The 18,238-nt window shown below is 45.7% G+C and overlaps 2 protein-coding genes across 3 annotated transcripts; both read right to left on the bottom strand.

Moving 5' to 3' along the window:
• Nucleotides 1-850: 850 nt before the first annotated feature.
• Nucleotides 851-11,645, bottom strand: LOC128759564 (transcription factor COE3-like). The gene is made up of 16 exons (XM_053866624.1): nucleotides 11,194-11,645; nucleotides 10,063-10,219; nucleotides 8,704-8,767; nucleotides 8,573-8,628; nucleotides 8,425-8,498; nucleotides 5,455-5,523; nucleotides 4,299-4,380; nucleotides 4,108-4,225; nucleotides 3,678-3,811; nucleotides 3,476-3,602; nucleotides 2,846-2,934; nucleotides 2,234-2,299; nucleotides 1,994-2,156; nucleotides 1,739-1,930; nucleotides 1,500-1,667; nucleotides 851-1,395 (listed from the first exon to the last, which is right to left on the bottom strand). Exons 1-16 carry the CDS (start codon nucleotides 11,316-11,318, stop codon nucleotides 1,364-1,366), a joined length of 1,716 nt encoding a protein of 571 aa, XP_053722599.1. The 5' UTR covers nucleotides 11,319-11,645; the 3' UTR covers nucleotides 851-1,363.
• Nucleotides 11,646-13,360: 1,715 nt separating this feature from the next.
• Nucleotides 13,361-18,096, bottom strand: dpysl4 (dihydropyrimidinase like 4). Of its 2 annotated transcripts, none has more exons than XM_053858939.1 (15): nucleotides 17,346-18,096; nucleotides 16,705-16,793; nucleotides 16,185-16,369; nucleotides 15,904-16,068; nucleotides 15,590-15,651; nucleotides 15,437-15,517; nucleotides 15,298-15,366; nucleotides 15,111-15,231; nucleotides 14,823-14,979; nucleotides 14,607-14,748; nucleotides 14,452-14,536; nucleotides 14,253-14,338; nucleotides 14,002-14,181; nucleotides 13,742-13,907; nucleotides 13,361-13,661 (listed from the first exon to the last, which is right to left on the bottom strand). In XM_053858939.1, the coding sequence occupies exons 1-15, from the start codon at nucleotides 17,601-17,603 to the stop codon at nucleotides 13,570-13,572; spliced, it is 1,938 nt and encodes a 645-aa protein (XP_053714914.1). In that variant the 5' UTR covers nucleotides 17,604-18,096; the 3' UTR covers nucleotides 13,361-13,569. The 2 variants fall into 2 exon arrangements, with proteins under 2 accessions (XP_053714914.1, XP_053714921.1); XM_053858946.1 differs by lacking the exon at nucleotides 17,346-18,096 and adding an exon at nucleotides 17,065-17,206.
• Between the last annotated feature and the right edge of the window lie 142 nt (nucleotides 18,097-18,238).

Genomic DNA, 18,238 nt, shown 5'->3' with positions numbered 1-18,238 from the left:
AGTGAGGCACATCTAACAGGTGAGTCATGACACCCAATGACACAAACTACCTCTGAGTGGAGTGACACTGGGGTGACAAAAAGAGTGATACAGAGGCTGACACTGGTGAGCACTAGTCACACCTGGAGAGGGATGTGGAGCAGGGTGACAGGCTGCGCTGTCAGTGACAGAGAAGTGACATTCATCATGAGAGGGACTAGGTCAAAACACTGATAAAAAAGAGTGACACGTGGAGTGATTCATTCTGAAAGGCAAGTGAGCCAGACTGAAAGGAGAGTGATGCAACTGAAGATGCAATGACAGGAACCACTGGAACAGTGACTTAACACCAGGGAGATGTTCACATGTTGCTGAAAGAAGAGTGACAGGACAGACAAGAGTGTGACACGGAACATGTCTGACACTAAGTTAGTGTTGGAACAAAACTTTTGTCGGAGCCACATGCAGGTTTCACTTACACACAAACATATTGATCCATAACGGGTCGATCATTGGCTGGGAATTGATCGGCAATAATGGAGAGCATTTGTTAGACTGAGGAGGGAAGATCCTGATGATTAATAGGAAACCACGATCAAGGATAGAGAAGTACACATACTAATGTTCTTTCTTCGACGAGCCGATACGCAGACAAGACTTCCTCTGCTCGGAGACGTGACCAATGATGTCATTAGAGTGAGGTCATGGCCCTCAATAGCACGGGAGGGAGGAGCGGCGTCTTCAGATATGTCTCTGTGTTGAGGCACCATGTGAAGAACCAGACGCCAAGTCGTTGAGTGGTTTTTATTCATGAAGTGAAAACTTTGGACCATAAAAACAACAACCATGCAGTTGACTGGACGGGCTTACTTTGTGTGAAAGTTTGTACGTATCCATGACAACAACCATCCAGAGATAGAAAAACATCAGATATAAATTACTTTTTATTTTTGTACAAAACGTTTTGGATGAGAAGTGTGGTTGTGCGGTGGCAAAGGGGGCAGAGGTCAACTGACAAATTACAGCTAGTCACAGCATTACACAAAGGCAGCACCAAAAGTGTGGAGAGTCACACAACACAAGAGAAGACACAGTCAACAATGCAGGTTTGTACAGGTATAGCGCAACAATATTGATCAAATCAGAGTGTTAAAAAAACTGACAGGGACTAGGGAATGTGGGGAGGTGAGGGGGTTTACACACTGTGGTTGTCAGAGGACATGTTTTAAAAACAAATCGAGATCCCAAGTGGGGGGGGGGGCTGAATCCAAAAGCTGGATCAGACTGAAACAAGAAGAAAATAGAGGATATTTATTGACAAGGTTTCACTGCGATGAACAGGTCAGTAACTGGCAGAGGCCTCGTCCCTTGGAGCTGATTCGTTTCACATTGGAGGAACCACAAGTCCAGACATTCCTGAAGATGGAAAAGGATGGGTTTGTGCGACACCATTGACAGAGTGTGCGATCATGGTCTATATGGTCAATAGCGTGTAGCGGACTCAACAAGTCAGACCTCACCTTGCAACCCATTGGTGTTAGGAGCAGAGCAGTTGGGAGGGGGGCTGGAACCAGTTGCCCGGACGACCGGGGCAAAGGCGCTCTTCTGTTTCACAGCAGCAGAGAAGGAGAAAACTCCATGAGTGGAGCCACAGTTGGACCCGGCCATGGTCGGGCTGGAGGAAACGACTGCAACACACAGATGGTTTTGTGACTCATGTCAACCTTGAGCCAGAGCTGGTGTTGACCTGGACACTTACGGCCATACGGGGAGTTGGTAGAAGAGCCGTTGAGGAAGTTTGGTGACGATGCTACTCCGATGTTGGACATCCCACTGTTGTTGTAGGCGTTCATGCTGTTGGTGACAGTGTTGCCGTAGTTGCTGTGCTGGGGAGTGGAGCTGGACACGAACCCCCGTGGAGAGCCGCTGCCTGCGTTACGACTATAGCCCACTGAAAGAAAAAAAAAAAAATCAGTCACCTTTTACCACGAAAGTCGGTGAATGCTGCTCGTACCTGACACTGCGTCCGACACATTAGCAGTCAGTTGTCCGTTAAACGTGTTCACGCCCATCATCCCGTGGGGGGCGCTGTTGCCCAGAGATGGGATCTGGTTGTGGTTACGAGGTACGCTGTACAGCGCCTCTGCGATGTCCGCTGCTCTCTTCAGGATCACTTCCTGTAAGTGCAGGAACGTTGCTTTACACCCGACACACGGTGGCAGTGAACCTGAGGGAGCAGGCTCAGGTGAGCTACCTGGTTGTTGTGAGGCATCCCGTACAGCGCCTCCACCAGGTCAGCAGCTCGCTTTAGCAGCACCTCCTGGGGTGGGGGGGGGAGAGAGTCACACTTTGGTGAGCGTGTGCGCTGGCGTGTGTGTGTGTGGGGGGGAATTGTGGCAATCTCATTTCTCTCCACATGGCTGCACTCACTGATTACTGATTTGACTGTTTCAACCTCTGTGTTTGCCAATGGGCTTCACGCGCTCTCTCTCTCTCTCTCTCCCTCTCTCTCGCTCACACACACGCACTCACTCGTGGAGTGACAGCCAATCAGAGGTCATACAGATCAGCGAGATCACAGGCTGGAGTTGTACAAATGGAACACGACAAACGGTCATCTAACTGCAAAGCATTCTGGGTTATTGAGTGAAGTGCATGACAAGCAGTTTAAATGGCTGAGTTGTTTTCACTGATCAGATCAGAAAACATTACAGACCTGCACACACACACACAGACAGAAGTTAAACAGGATCAGCTGATGACTATCAGAGCAGCCAACTAGAACTCAGACTGATGAAAAACACCAACAATAATCAGTCCCACTGTTTGTATATTATTGTGTGTGTGTGTGTGTGTGTGGTAATACCTTGGGCAGTCTCTCCGGGTCTCCGGGGTGACGAGGGATGACCTTTTGCAACCTCTGGAAGCCATAATCTATGGTGGGCTCATTCAAAGCTGAGGAGGAAGACAACAACAATGACATGATCAGACTTCACATGAGGACCCGGCGACTGCCTCCACTTTATACGTATGGCCTTGTTTCGACTTCCTTGTGGGGACCAATTCTTGTCCAAACCTCAATTTGAGGATGAAGACTCCATAATAATTGGGTTCAAGTTTGGTTCATAGTTGTGGTTAAGGTGAGCCATGTGTTTTGGAGGGTTAAGTTAAAGGTGAGAGACGGGGAAAGCATTATGGCAATGGGAAACCTTACAATGTCCCCACAAGGATGGCAATACAAACGTGTGTGTGTGTGGTGCTTGTTTATACTGCCTCGTGGGGACTAATTCTTGACAAAACACTATCCTTGTGGGCACCTTATGTCTTAGTGGGGACCTTTTTCCGGGCCCCACAGGTCCAAACCTCAATTTGAGGACGAAGACTTCAAAATAAGGAGGCGTTTATAAATAGGTTTCAGTTTGGTTCAGAGTCCTGGAGAGACCTCACAATGTCCCCACAGGGACAGCAATACAAACGCGTGTGTATGCGCAGGTACCTGTGTAAACAAAGCGGCCCGGCGCTCCCTTGCAGAACTGCTTGGACTTGTATGACAGTGTGACCTCGACGACCCCCGGAATGTGTCGTGGTGGAGTCTGCACTCTGATGGCGTGAGGTGTGATCAGCTGTGGAGACCGGAGGAACCGTTCAGACTGTTTGGGTTTGTTTAGTCATCGATCGATATGCGGTGTCCACTTCACCTCGCTCCACACCAGCATGGTCCCAAACACCACCTGTAGGCCGTCAAAGAAATTGTCTCCGATCAGGATGACGGTGGCTCCGCCGGTCGTCCAGCCCTCGCTGGGACTGATGGCTTTGATGCACGGAGTGGCTGCTGGACACACATTTGGAGAGACACGCACACACACACACGCGGGTTAATACCATATTGATACCTGCATTTCCCATGTTTCATTGTCGGAAGACAAAGCTACAATATGTAAAGGAGGATTTGAGCCCACAACCTTGTGACTGTGTTCCAGTTCCAGACATCCATTATCAGGGAGTCCAAATCTTCCTCCTCTCCACAACCATCTTACCCTTTATCATCCTCATCCTCATCCTCATCAACCCCAGTCGCCTTTTGTCAGACCCAAACAAAACAAGGTGATGAGGAGCAACGTCTCGTACCTTCCGAGGGGTCCAGTCTGCGAGCTCGTCGGCCATGTTTGGAGTTGTTGTGAACAAACATGTTATCCGAGACTGAGAGAACGTGACCGTCCACGTTCACTGTCGTTGAGACGACGACCTAAAACACACAAGTGGGTGACTATTTTTTGGTCGGGTCGGTAAATGTGTGTGTGTGTGTGTGTGTGTTCTACCTGGAACCTCCTCATGTCTCTGGGGTTGCCGGCGTTCTTCAAACAGTTCTGGTTACACTTGAGGAAGAACTTCAGGAAAAATCTAAATCACACAAAGGATAAGAGCATAAAAGCCCGCTCCCCTACCTCCAGCACATACATGGGAGCAAGTACGCACACTGCAACACACACACGTAACCAGATACACACTGAGGAAGTTAATAAGATCTATGAAGTAGAAAATGTAGTGGAGTGACGAGAGAATTATACAGATAATATACTGCCTGTGTTTATGTGTGCGTGCGTGTGCGTGCGTGTGGGTGTGATTTATGAGCCTTCTGTTCCTCCGATCCGCCTCACTTAAACACGGTTCTGTGTCGTAACAGGTTATTCACTTTGTAGCTACTAGATGTCACTCAACCTATCAATCAATCTCCGTGACATCACAGTGACATCATTGCAGCAGCACATGGAGCTGAAACCACTGTCACATCCTCCCCAGCACCGACTCTGGCCTGGAAACCTGACGTGTCCCCGAGTTTTCTCATTAAGACTTTTCTTGTTAACTGGGCGAAACCAGGAAAAAATGAAATTTAAAGGTTGTCAGGTTTTAATTTTGTCCCGATGACACGACAAGAGAGAAATTAGTGTTGACCCTTTGACCTCAGCTTCATCTTAAACCTGATCATGGGAGGAAGAAGGACCACAACTAGTCTGCAGATTGCACTGTATTGCCTCAACTGCTCTGCAGGAACAAAGCCGGTCTGACATAGTTCTTGTTGACTGGACACAGACCCACAAGAGACCTTCCCACCATGCACCGCAGCATAGTTGCATTACTCCCCTGTCCTCCCCCCTCCCAGTCACTTTTTCTCCCTCATCCCCACTATTCTCCCCCAAAGCTGAGCAGGAAAGAGGGCTAATACTCAGGGGGACTACTGGAAGAAGTGTCGAGGATGGGAAGAACTAGAGACAGCGGAGAGAAGATGGAGCAGAAGAGGGGAGGGGGAGGTGTAGAAAAGGGAGTGGGAGAAAACAAGGGGGAAGGTGTTTCTGTCAAGAGATCGAATCAAATCTCATTCAGACACCAGCGTGGTCTGTGAAATACCTATGTGTTTTGCTTGTGTACTTCCGAGTGTGTGTTTTTTTTGCCCCCATGTCAGTGCACATGTATTACCTGTCAATAATGACGGGGTCTGACGGCGTCTCGTTTCTGTTCCCACAACTTTTCTTGTCACAACAGCGACTGAAAGAGAAGCACAGATATGGTCAGTATTTTTGCTAGCAGATATGTAGTAATAATAGTTTGTGAAAGGGTTTTGTCAGGTGATAACAGTGCGCAAATAGCTCCGGAAGCTGCATCATTTACTTTTGTTTGTTTCTGTGGAACAGTCATCTGAAAGAGAGGTCAACAATATCAGGGTTCCTGTGAGGTCACAGTCAGGGGACGAAGTGCTTTTCAAACTGGAGCGAAACAGTGCTGGAAGCTTTGCAGCTTGGCCATAAAGAGTCAGTACTGTGGAGCTTGTCAGAAGATGATCACTTAAAAAGCTTAAACATGAGAAGTAAGAAATGCATTTCACTTCCCTGTGTAACACAACAATGCAGGGAATAATTTCAATCTCGGAGTTAACCGAATGGTACTTGGTATCTGGACCGCAGCACACTGTACACAGTAGAGCAGTGAGAAAAATTATTTCCTTATGGACTCCACTGTTAGAATCAGCTGCTCGCAGTGCAGTAGCTCTCACTCTTCCACGCTAATCTACACACAAACTCAAATTGTCACTGATCCTCAGGAAGAAGAAGGAGACCAGCACCACACCATAAGAGCTGTGGAGAGGCCACATGCTGCAGACGTGGTAGAGCAAAGGAACTACAGCTTTAAAGTTAATTTATGCTCCATTTACATATGAAATTGCACCCGTCCGTTTCAAATGACGTTACTGTCACTCATCACATACTTCCATGCGTCTGTGCAGTGGTATTGGTATTCACAAATACATCCACCAGGGGGAGCAGCTCAGCGTTAAAGGTTTATGACAAAGACAGACTCCAAAACATGACGACTGTTGAAGAAGGTGGAGGCGGTGGTCAGCGAGGCCGTTAGAAATATAGCTGTCACTGCCCTATTTGCTTCTTCATCCCGTTTTGCTTCCAGGGCTCAGTTTTATGACGTCATTTCCTGTCCGCATGCGCACATTGGTATTTCAAGACGTTATTTCCTGTCCACATGCGCACATGGGTGTAGCTGCTTGACACATAAATTAGAATAAAATTAGCAACGTCATTACGCCACGCCTCACTACACACTCGTATTTCATCAAGAGAAGCAGAATTTGAATTACTAAAGTACTACGCCGACGCATTAACTGTATTTAACCTTATTTTATATATATCACATTTGACCTGTATTCAACAATTCGGATATTTTAACAATATTTCAGATAAAATAATTGGATCTTTCTGTGCAATTTGCACGCAGTTTTCTATCTTGCCTACGATGTTTTGTATATAAAATAAGTTTAGTCATTTATAAATAATGTTGGTGTGTTTTCATGTTTTATTAATAAAATGTAATCCTCAGAAAAGTTGTGATTCAATGAAAAAGACGTTTGTCCTGTTGTTTATTTGGTTGCAATAAACCAAATTAACCACTGAGACCTCGTAGGCAAGATAGAAAACTGCATGCAAATTGCACAGAAAGATCCAATTATTTTATCTGAAATCTGTGACAATCAGTGATGTTTGTAAAATGACCACTAGGTGTCGATAGAGAAAAAGAAATAAACAAGAAGAAGGACTAACAGGCTATAGGATGAACAAATAAACAAGGTGACCATCACAAAAGTTTCCTTTGGACGATTCATCAAACAAAACAAAATCTTGTTAAAATATCCGAATTGTTGAATACAAGTCAAATGTAGTGATATATATAAAATAAGGTTAAAATACAGTTAATGCGTCGGCGTAGTACTTTAGTAATTCAAATTCTGCTTCTCTTGATGAAATATGAGTGTGTAGTGAGGCGTGGCGCAATGACGTTGCTAATTTTATTCTAATTTATGTGTCAAGCAGCTACACCCATGTGCGCATGTGGACAGGAATTTACGTCTTGAAATTCCAATGTGCGCAGGCGGACAGGAAATGACGTCATAAAACGGAGCCCTGGAAGCAAAACGGGATGAAGAAGCAAATAGGGCAGTGACAATAGCAACTGAAAAGCAGGGAATTTCTGCCATTGTTATGACTTCTACGTCTCGTATTACAGCGACACATCGGGTAGTGACAGCAACACTGCCCCCATGGTTACTGGTGGTATTGCTCCCTTTGGTCTGTATCTGTAAGCTTAGCGGAAACGTGCAGCCAAAATGAATGCAGATCATGGACAGGAGGCTCCGTCCGTATCTGGATGTGTACGTAATGTCGAGCATTAATGGGCCTTTAACCAAAACCATGGCCAGATGGAAGGTGATGCTCAGACTCCAGGCTTCCCCGCTGGCGTGTACCAATCAGCATTGAAGAGTCCCACATCAACACCAACACAAACACAGAATCCAACCAGTAAAGGGCCAACTGCGACACACAATGGTGAATTTAAAGGCTCCCAACATCAGGTGGCTGCAGCTGGTTGGTGGAGTTCATCTGGACAAACCACAGGCCCCTGCCAGAATCTTAACAGTACAACAAACAGGCCGAGACGTAACACATCTCGCTTGAAACATCTGCTGGCAACAGTCTGGAGTCAAGGTCCTATTCCGAACGGTCTAGGAGTGAGAAACATATGGGTGTCTAGTGGAATCCTCACCTAGTAAGTGCCACCTCCTCAAGTATGGACCGCATCGGGTTCAGTCAGTAGAACAACCCCAACCAGCGGAGGAGTCCATGAGGGTAAGACAAATGATCATGTCTGTGGACACTGTCTGGCGTATGGCTTTACTACCGTGCCGGTACAAGCAGCAAGACATTGCAGGTCTTTCCAACAAGCGGTCTCGACACAGGCCAAGAGCCACAGACTTGCAGTAACAACACACACACCTATATTCCGATCTGAACATGGTGCCTTGGATGGAGAGGCTCAGCTGTCGGATGAGTATTATTATACTAAAAATGAACCGAAAAGAACTGTGGTAGTTACAGTCAATACCTGCACATGATCTCATGCGTTAGTAGAACTCGACACATTTCTGGATTTTTATCTTGACCTTCATAGACGATCGCCTGTAACACACACACAGTTTTTCAGATGAACGATTCTTGATGAGTGTGTTCAGGTGCAGATGATCAACAATCACCTGTTTGGTGGAAGAGTCGATAAGGCGCACAAACACGTCCTGCTCCGTCCTCACACCTGCACACACACACACACACACACCTGAGTCAGCGGATACTCAGGTAAGACCAGGTGACACGTCAATGAACAGACCATTACTGAAGAGCAACTGAAGACGGTAGTGGATCCCGTTGTTGGTCTTCTCCCCCGGAGTCTCCTGCCCACACACAAAGACAGCAATAAACACTTTCTTCTTTCTCGGCTCTCTATTCCCTGTATGTTTGCTCTTTACTTCACATTAAATCATTTTTGTATAGTAGTGAAAACAGGAATTTCCTATAGGGGCCGTGAACCCCGCACTGCATCTGGTCACTGGTCATTAATAATGTTCTCTGAAGAAGGAGCTGAGACTCCGCTCCACCTGAATATGGCTGTCGTTACAAACAAATGGTGAGCAAAAGTGCTTTGTCCAACAGCGTTTTTTTGTAGTGAAGAACATTTTGTATTTCAAATGACAAATGACAGGTAAATAATTGACGCTATGGGTGTCACACTCCATTTCACCAGAGCTCAAACTGTTGAACACAGTCCAATGGACCAAATTAATACTTATATTATACTTAACGTTTTTTTCTGATTGTAACAGAACAGATCCATCGTAACAGATATTTTGAGATCAGTAGTAAAGTTTAAGAGCGTGTGAGTGTGTGTAGGTGTGTGAGTGCATGTGTCTCTGTGTGTACGTGGTTGTCACTGCCTATGCGGTGGCTGCAGCATCCTGTGACCCCATTAAAGGATTAAACAATTGAAAGAAAAAAAAAACACAAACAAAACATCCTGAGTTTGTCAGATCTTCATTTTCAATACGTCAGTCGTCATGGATCCTTTGAGTATCACCTCTACTATCACCTATTTAACATAAAGGCCATTCAAAATATCATAACTATAGATGATCATGTCCTGCAACACCACACATGCCCGGTGTTAACATGCAAACTTCACGCTGGATTGCAGAGTTGAGACAAGCTAGACCGCGACCTTGTTTCCGTGAGGGCGCAGCACTGACCATTCTGGGTGACCTGTGTAGCTGGGACAGGCATCAGTCTCCCAACAACACTAGGATGGGAAATTGACATTTCACAGGCAACAGTCATTTTCCCCAACACCGACAGTAGCAGTCATATTTTTCAAGACACACACACACACACACTTATACACTCAAACCCTTAGAGTCTTCAATTGCTGTGTTTTGTGGGAGGACAACTGGGAGTCATTGAATATCAATATTTCTACAAATGATGTAATAACAATATCTCTCCTATGTAAAGGAATTTCACTTGCATTACTGCATATTGAGAGTGACATTAAAATTGCTTGCTGGATGTGTCTTCTATGAATTGTAATCCGTGTTTTACATTTGCTTCTATCTGCGTCTTTTTAACAAAACACAACTAAGACAAATAAACACGTCTATCATCAAGTTCGCCGTCTGAGCGTGTGCGTGAGTCTCACCGTCTCCTTTTCGACGAAGTCCACGAACGCGGTTCGCTCGATCTCCACCGGCTGCCCCTGACGGTCGTAGAGCGCCAGGACGAAGTGAAAAAAGTTGGACTTCCTCAAGTTGGACGGCGGCTGCTTCTCGAAGTGTGCGCGGGACAGAGCCACGCCGCTGACACGCAGCCACAAACACACATTTAAAACGCCTTCGGTTTCGAATACGTTTTACACGACCAAACAAATGTGCATGATGCCATCTCGTCGGTAAAAATACGGTGTGTTATACTTCAAAGTTATTTCAAAGCGCCAGCGTTTGATAAAATTAATAATAATGAAATGTTTAAATTATTTTACAATATTATACAGTCCACATAGTATTGTGACAAAAAGACTAGGCTGCAGCATATAAACGTGAATGGTAATGTGTCTAAGAAAAAAGGGGATGCTGTCCATAACTGTTGTCAAATGCTTAACAATTAAAAATGAATAATAATAAATACAAAAATATGGTCAGTCTGTGAGTCAAATACATATTTAAAATGTGATACATATAAATTATACGAGAGTAAAAGTTGAATAAATTTAATTTTAGATTTTAGATTTAGATTGATTTCATGTTTTGGTTTCATATTTCTAAGAAAGCATTGACCTTTGACCCCTTCAAACATTATGTGTGACAGTCAAAGAACGGCAAAATTTGGAAAGTTTTTTTAACCTAATAAAAAAAAAAAAAAACTAAAAATCATTTAAGAAATTATAAAATAATATAATAATTAGAAGTTATGCTCTTTATTTCTTAAATCTAAATGGATATGCATTTGAATAAAGGCAAGTATTCAGGGATTTGATAAATGCAACACAAATGTCAACAACAATTTTGTTTTTAACACCAAATTTACCAACAAATGTTTTTTGTATTTACATTATTGCCCTCCTGCAAAAAATAATACATTAAAATTAAACTTAAAAAATTCAATTGGAAGCGATTGAGTCATGGAATTTAAAAACATATTCAACATCTTCTGAAGCTTTTCCTGGGATGGGATATTTTTGCATATAAAATGTAATTTAATAGAATACATTTTAAAATAACACAGTGTTCCGTACAGTTTTGTGGATTAGTAAACTACGGTCTTGAGCTTTTACCTCTGAGCGGCTGTGTTGGCATCCAAAACTGCCGCCGTGTGGATCCATGTGGAGCGAGCGGTCAGCGGCTCCTCCTTCATGCTGCCTCCGGGCCCCCGGGGGAGACTCTCCTGGACCCCAAACATCCGAACCCCAAAGGCAATGGAGACCAGGAGCCAAAAATAAAGTGAGGAGTGAAAGTTTTCTTTCCTTTTCTTCTTTTTTTTGAGCAAATAAGTTCACGTTGAGTTTTACGATGAAGAAGCTATAAAAAGAGGAAAACACTAAAGAAAAACAGAAATTTTGAAAAAAGTTAAAAAAAAAAAAACAAGAATGAAAAATTAAAAAAACAACAATAATAATAAAATATAAACCTTCGAGGGAGACAACTTTCAAGCCGACTAAGCAAACATTTGTTTTCCCCAAAGAGAAGAAGAAGAAAGATGGAGGGATGAAGAGCAGCAGAGGAGGAGAAACTCTCAGCCCTGCGGCCCCCCAGGACTGTATGCCAGAACCCAAAAACCCCACGGGTCTCCCTCCAAGCTTGTGACATCATTGCGTGGGAGGAGCCCCACTTGGATGGATGTAAAGAAAGACAGAGAAACAGAGAGAGCGAGAGGTGGATTGTGGGGGTGCCGTGGGGAGTCAGACTGTCTCCCTCTGTTCTGTGTTCAGGTGTGATCCTGAGGTCAGGACTCCCCACTGATGCTGCTCTGCACTTGACCTCCAGGGTGATGACAGTTCATTAGTGATCAAAGGATGATGTGAGGGGGGTGGGTGAGGGAGTGAAGGGGGGTGGCGGGGATGTTCAAGTGAATGGAGAGGAATGGAGGAGAATGAGGTGTATGGAGGAGAGATGGAATAAAATAGTGAAAGCACAAGATGCTCGATGAAGAAGAGAAATGCATGGACAATTTTTAAGAACACAAAGGAGGGAAGGTTGAAGATGCATGGAAGGAGGAAGAAGAAGAAATTACTTGGTGAAAACATTCAGAAGGAGAGGAAGAAAGATGAGAAGAAAGCAAAGAGGTAGCAGAAGATGACAAGGGTGAGGACATTGTTTTGGTGAAAAGAATAGAATTGATGAGGTAAAACAAAAACAAAACACAAGAGATTATGGGATTAATAATTTCAGTTGAAGGAGAAGATAGAAGTTCTGCAACAGGAGCAGGAGAAAAAAAAGAAGTCACTGGTGAAGAGGAATTAAGCGAAAAAGAACGAGCTATATGGAGAAAAGAAAGATAAAGAGAAATATAGTGACTGAAGCAAAGTAGAGAAGGGTGTGAAAGTGAAGACAGTGGTAAGGTAGAAGATGTGGAGTTGGTTTCTGTGGAAGAGATGGAGGATGGAGGTAGAAGAGGAAGATGAAGGAGAGGCAAAGAAGGGACAAGTCACTGACTTAAAAGAGGAGGACGCAGAAATAGAAGTTTAAGAAGGTGAAGTTGGGGAGGATAAGGAGGTGCGAGCTGAAAGGTAAGGGATAAAGAGGAAGAACTTTAGAGAAAATAGAAACGGTAGAAATAGAAGGAGAACGAGATGGAGGCGAAGAGGAGGAGAGGAAGAAAGGGAGAGGTCACGCTGTGATGATGTGGTGATGGAGTGTCGGGGACAGCGCGTCTGCGAACTGAGAGAAGGGTGTGACAACACTGACCTCCAGTGGACAAAGTTTGAAACGAGCTAATGACACCGATGTGGCGAAGTAGAGAAGAGATGAGGTGAAAGGTGATGACCAAGATGTGAATTAAGAAGGAAGAGTGCGCACAAAGGAGGATATAATGAATCGGAACAAATGGAAGAGGAGTACCTGAAAGAAAATAAAAGCGAGGTGGAGGAAGAAAAGTAGACGGTAGGGGAACAAGAGAAGGGGAATGATGCAGAGGATAAGGTTGAGGGGTGTGATGCACAGTAAGATGTGGTAGAAAGAGGTGGGAATAAGAGGACGACAAGTCGGAGAGGGATGATGCAGATGGGAAGGAGGGGAGAACGAGGGTGAGGAGAGAGAAGAGGAGGCATATGGAGTGGAATAAAGAGAAGATCAAATGAAAGCTGAGGAAGATGAAGTTGTCAAAGTGAGAAGGAAGGAGCAGAAAAGAAAAGAATGTTCTTAACTTTTGGATTTATGAGAAGATTGTTAGTGTCTAGTTTGCGCACAAAAAAGGGGGGAGCTGGCTGAATCACTTGTGACAAAAACCTTTATTGCCATAAAAACAGGGAGTTCACAGATTAAAAAAAAATCCACGACCATGTTTCACTCGAACATTCACTTGTTTCTGGTTGACGAGGAGTTATGGAGAAGATGTCGGAGCTAGAGTCACCTACCATCAGCTACAGTGCTACATTGTTTCAGATGCAGAGAATATGCTATGGGAATGGAATGGCCAAACGATCTTGTCTCGATTAAGACAAAGATGTAATGTTGGATTTTCCTCCAGGCGGCGCTACAATCCTCTGAGTGGAGCGTCGAGGGATGTGGTCATCGATCTGAGTGCCTGTTTTCACAACAAAGCTTTCATCGCATCTGATGTCACTTTTTTCAAGTTAACATGACAAGGTCAAACAGGTCAATCACCTGACAAAGTGAATCCTGATTGGTGGAGGTTTCGTTGCCCCACCTGGACTTTGGGACAAGCGGGCCCCCTGCTGGTTGGAGTAGGTGGCATAGACTTGGTCATATTTATGACGTCATGAACCGGACCATCATAGTTTCCTCTGGGAACACCGCGACTCTCAGCCATCTGGGAAATGATGAGGAACAAAAAGGGATGAAAATAAACAGCTTTGCTGATAAATAAAGGGCAAATTATGGTTTTATTTTTTTGTCTCCGCAACCTTGCTGCGAGCCCGGATCCTCCGGTAAACAATGTCCGGAAAGGCCTTTCTGGCAATGAAGCGGCCAGAACCTTCCGTCACGTCCAGTTTTCCGTCCTGGAACACAACCCGTCCTCCGCTGATGACCACAGAGGGCACACCACGGAACTCTTGACCCTCCAGAACGTTGACTTCAACGGTCTGCAATAGGTCAGTACCACTGATCAGTGATGATGAGGAGGAGGATGAAGGTTGGTTTTGCATTGCCTTACCAGGTTGTGGCTTTTCGCAGACACCGACTTGATCTCTTTTGGGTTCCAGATAACAATGTCGGCATCGGACCCAACCGCAATGCGACCTGAACAGATAGAAACAGAAAACTGGACTGAGCTATGCATTCGTATTTGATCAACACAAGTCTCGAGGTCACAGTTGACATTTGCCACGAGGTCTTCAATTGTGGAGTTTGACCTTTGCGTGGATAGATGTTGAAAAGTTTGGCAGCGTTGGAGCTTGTTACAGCAACAAACTGGTTCTCGTCCATCTTGCCCGGACACTGCAGAGATGCGGAATCCTTAAAAACATGCCATTGTCCGAGCTCTACCAGATACATGTCGGGAACTCACCACAGTTTTGTCCCAAACCACCGACATCCTCTCCTCAATCCCGTTTGTTCCCTCAGGAATCAGAGTGAAGTCGTCTTTCCCGACGGCCTTCTGAGCTGAAGAGAAGCCGGCGTGAGCGCTAGAGGTCACCTGGAGGTCACCACTGTAAAAACACAAATGTCATTGAACCAACGGCACAGAATCATGTCAACAAGCCAAACGCGCAAATGGACTCACCACGCTAGGAGAGAGGCCAAGTAAGCAGGTGTCGAAGGGTCGGGGTTCAGAGGGGGACTCATGACCATGGCTGCAGCAGTGCTCCAGTCTTTGGCCCAGTAGTTGGAGCCGTCGATTGCCAAACTGGCAGTGATGGACTCACCGAACACCAACATTCCTGAGGCAAAAGGAGGCCATGGAGTCACAAGGTTTTGGAGCCATTTCTTTTGTTTTTAAGCAGCAGACAGATATTCAGATCTCTGTTTTACTAGACAGTAGAACCCAGCCTATGTCAGAACATTAGGTCACCTTTTTTCCGTGCTTTGGCGATGACATCAGCGGCCGGTTTGCTCATCACCTTGGTGACGTAGAGCGGGCAGTTAGCTTGTTTGGCGATCGTGGTGGCTCGGTAGATGGCCTCCGTTTCCACCTGTAATACACACGGATGTGAGCTTTTGTCCTCAGTCCTGCGGTGTGTACCACTGGTGTGCGTTACCTCCTCTGGGCGGGACAGGACGTGACCTTCAGGTCCAGTGATACCAAGACTCAGAACCTTCTTTTGTTCCTATAAGGAGGACAATAAACAGTTGACAAGTTATAATTATGTGAGACATATTGGGTGAGTCGTCCGTCACCTCCTGGATGATGTCACCGTTCTCAGCATGAACCAAGGCGACTGCTCCCAGCTCCCTCAAGACGCCGAAGGCCTCGTAAAGCTGGAATCCAGGACATGCATTTCATCTCGAGGCGATTTCATCTTGATTCTCTAAGACAAAGTTTGTGCTCACCTCAGAGTCTGAGCTTTGGTAACGGTCTTTGTACGCCAGGAAAAACAGGAAGGAGTTGACGCCTGCAGCACAGACACAACAGAGGAGTGAGATTTCACACTTATAGCGCAACCCATTCAGGAGGTTGGATACAATCTGTGTCAAGGTTTTATACATCCACGACCGCAGATGTCATGAGTCATGTGATCATTGTGGCAGATTTGAACCAATAAAGATGCAGAATATCAACTGAAAAAAAGGTCTGTAAAGTAATAAACCACACACTTAAGCCAGACCTGGCTCCTCCTTAGGGATCAGAGTCTGGAGCTCTTTACCTTCATGTTTGACAAGTGACTCCAGGTCCTCCACGAGACCGTCATGCCAGCGGGTCACATCCACATGGAGAGAGAAGTCGCAGCACACACGCTCTTCAGCTGCCTCTTTCCAGCGCTGAAACACCGACAGCAGGCTGGACCCGGGCTCCACCAGGACGTGATCGACTGCCAACACAGTCATCACCATCATCATCACTTCCAACATCATCCCATTCATCTCCACCACATTCACCACTGGACACCGTCGATCAGCAATGATAAATGATCTCTTATAAACTCACTGATCGTGGTGGTTCCTCCAGCCAGAGCTGCTCGGGTGCCCTGGTAGAAGTCATCAGCTGGGCTCAAGTCTCTCTGGGGGGCATGCAGATTAGTGTTGGCGTCGATTCCTCCAGGGATGACCAGCTGACCGTACGCATCGATGGTCTTCACACCGGACGGAACCAGCAGGTTCTCCCCGATCTGCCTGTAACACACCAGAGAGGCTGAGTTGCCACTCGTGACACAGAGAACAAGAAGTCGCAGGCTACACTCCAGTCCTCCACGGCTGCAGCCATCAGTGAAACGGCTGGCTTTGGAAACATTTGCAGCAGAGATGAGAGTTCACAAGCTCCTTGTCACAATATAAGATGGTCTGCTGTTTTTGTTAGTATTTCTGTGTCACTGTTCTTCAGGGAAACTGGATTTGGTGGAATATTTTCTACTCGTGAAATTAAAGTGTTAAATGGGCAGGGCTGACTTCCGTCGTCGGTTTTCAAAATAAAAGTTGAAGAACACAGCATTTGGAGACAAAAGACTCACATGATGGTTCTGTCTTCCACGTAGACGTCGGCGTAGAAGGACTGGTCATCATTGACGATCTTTCCACCTTTGATTAACAAACTGTTGGTCTGAAAGACACATGTCACCATGGCAACGGTTAAGAGGCATCATCCAATCACAAAGCAGACATCCATTCACCCGCATCCCGGCGCCGTCTGGAAGCGTGGCCCGCCGAATTCGCCCAACATACTCGGATTTAGGTTACGGACTTTCTTTGTACGTGATCCGATTACAACAATCAGTACGACCGACCGGAGACCGAGGAGGGCGGAGGAGGGACGGTGGCGGTCGCTGCAGCATCCTCTCTCGCCCTGCTCGGTTCTGCTCACTCCTACATACCGCGTTTCTCTTCATGTTCTAGGCTCGGACGAAGTCTTCGAGCTGCTGATATCGATCCGCGATGGGCCGATTGAGCCGCGGCTGCAGGAGAAAGGATTTCTTTTGTGTCACCTAAAAACGTCAAGTGCGATATTGCGTTCTCGCATCCGGCTAAATCTTTCAAAATAAAAGCTTAGTTTGTTGTATGCAAGACTTTCGACAACAAAGTGGCGCATTTAATTTATGATAAGAATCTATTTCAAAATGTGTATTCTATTTTTGATGTAAAGAATAAAGTGTACCTCCTCCTTTCGCTTGCTGTGCAGGTGGGTGTGTCCTCCTGGCTCCGCCTTCACTTCTCGCACATGTCCATCAGACCTGTTGACTCGTCTTCTCTGCGTTTGAGGACTGTATGACTCGAAGTTCAATGTTTTGTTCTCAAATGCTCCTTCGACATTACAGAACATCCCACCAAACTTCATCCGAGGACGTGGTGAGTCTGAGCCGAGCTTCGACAGCAGCGAGGCGCAGTCATCCTCCACAGAGAAACGGTCAGACATGACTCAAAGATGGGCAACAAAGATGGGCAGAAACAGATGAGGACGAGCTCAAATACCGGAGCGATGAACACAAGACAGACCAGGGAGAGATGATGAGGATGAGTGAAGACGGTATGGGACTGATGAAAGACGAGGCAGAAGGTAAAGAAGAACAAAGATAAAGCAGAGCAGCACAGAGTCAATGAAGCTGTGAATGAATGAGGTCAACAATGACAAGTGCAGTTGATGTCGAGCAGCAGAGGTGCAGTAGATGAAGGGGAGCAAGGACAGTGAAGATGAGAGGAGCAAAGACAGCAGAGACAATGAGGGCAGGCGGGGATGAGAACTATAAACCAAGTTTACCAGGATAAACAAAGACGATAAGGATGAGCAGAGGTATGGAAGACCAAGTGAGACAATCAAGTGATAGCCAACATTAACAATGAAGACCTGCAGATACGTGAAGACCAGTAGAGATGGAGAAAAAGCGCAGAGACAGAGGCGAGACGATGAAGACCAGCAGCTCAGTGAGAATGAAGCAGCTCTGACTTCACACTCAACTGTGACTTCACAAACTGTCCTGTTAATGTTCTCACATGAACACACACGAGCAGGTCACTGACCATTACAGCTGACGTCCTGTAGACAAAGACTTC

This window comes from Synchiropus splendidus, chromosome 1, assembly GCF_027744825.2.
Source record: "Synchiropus splendidus isolate RoL2022-P1 chromosome 1, RoL_Sspl_1.0, whole genome shotgun sequence".
NCBI classification, from domain to species: Eukaryota; Metazoa; Chordata; class Actinopteri; order Syngnathiformes; family Callionymidae; genus Synchiropus; species Synchiropus splendidus.
The sequence above is the reverse complement of the archived record's forward strand: the minus strand, read 5'-3'. Positions and strand labels throughout refer to the sequence as shown.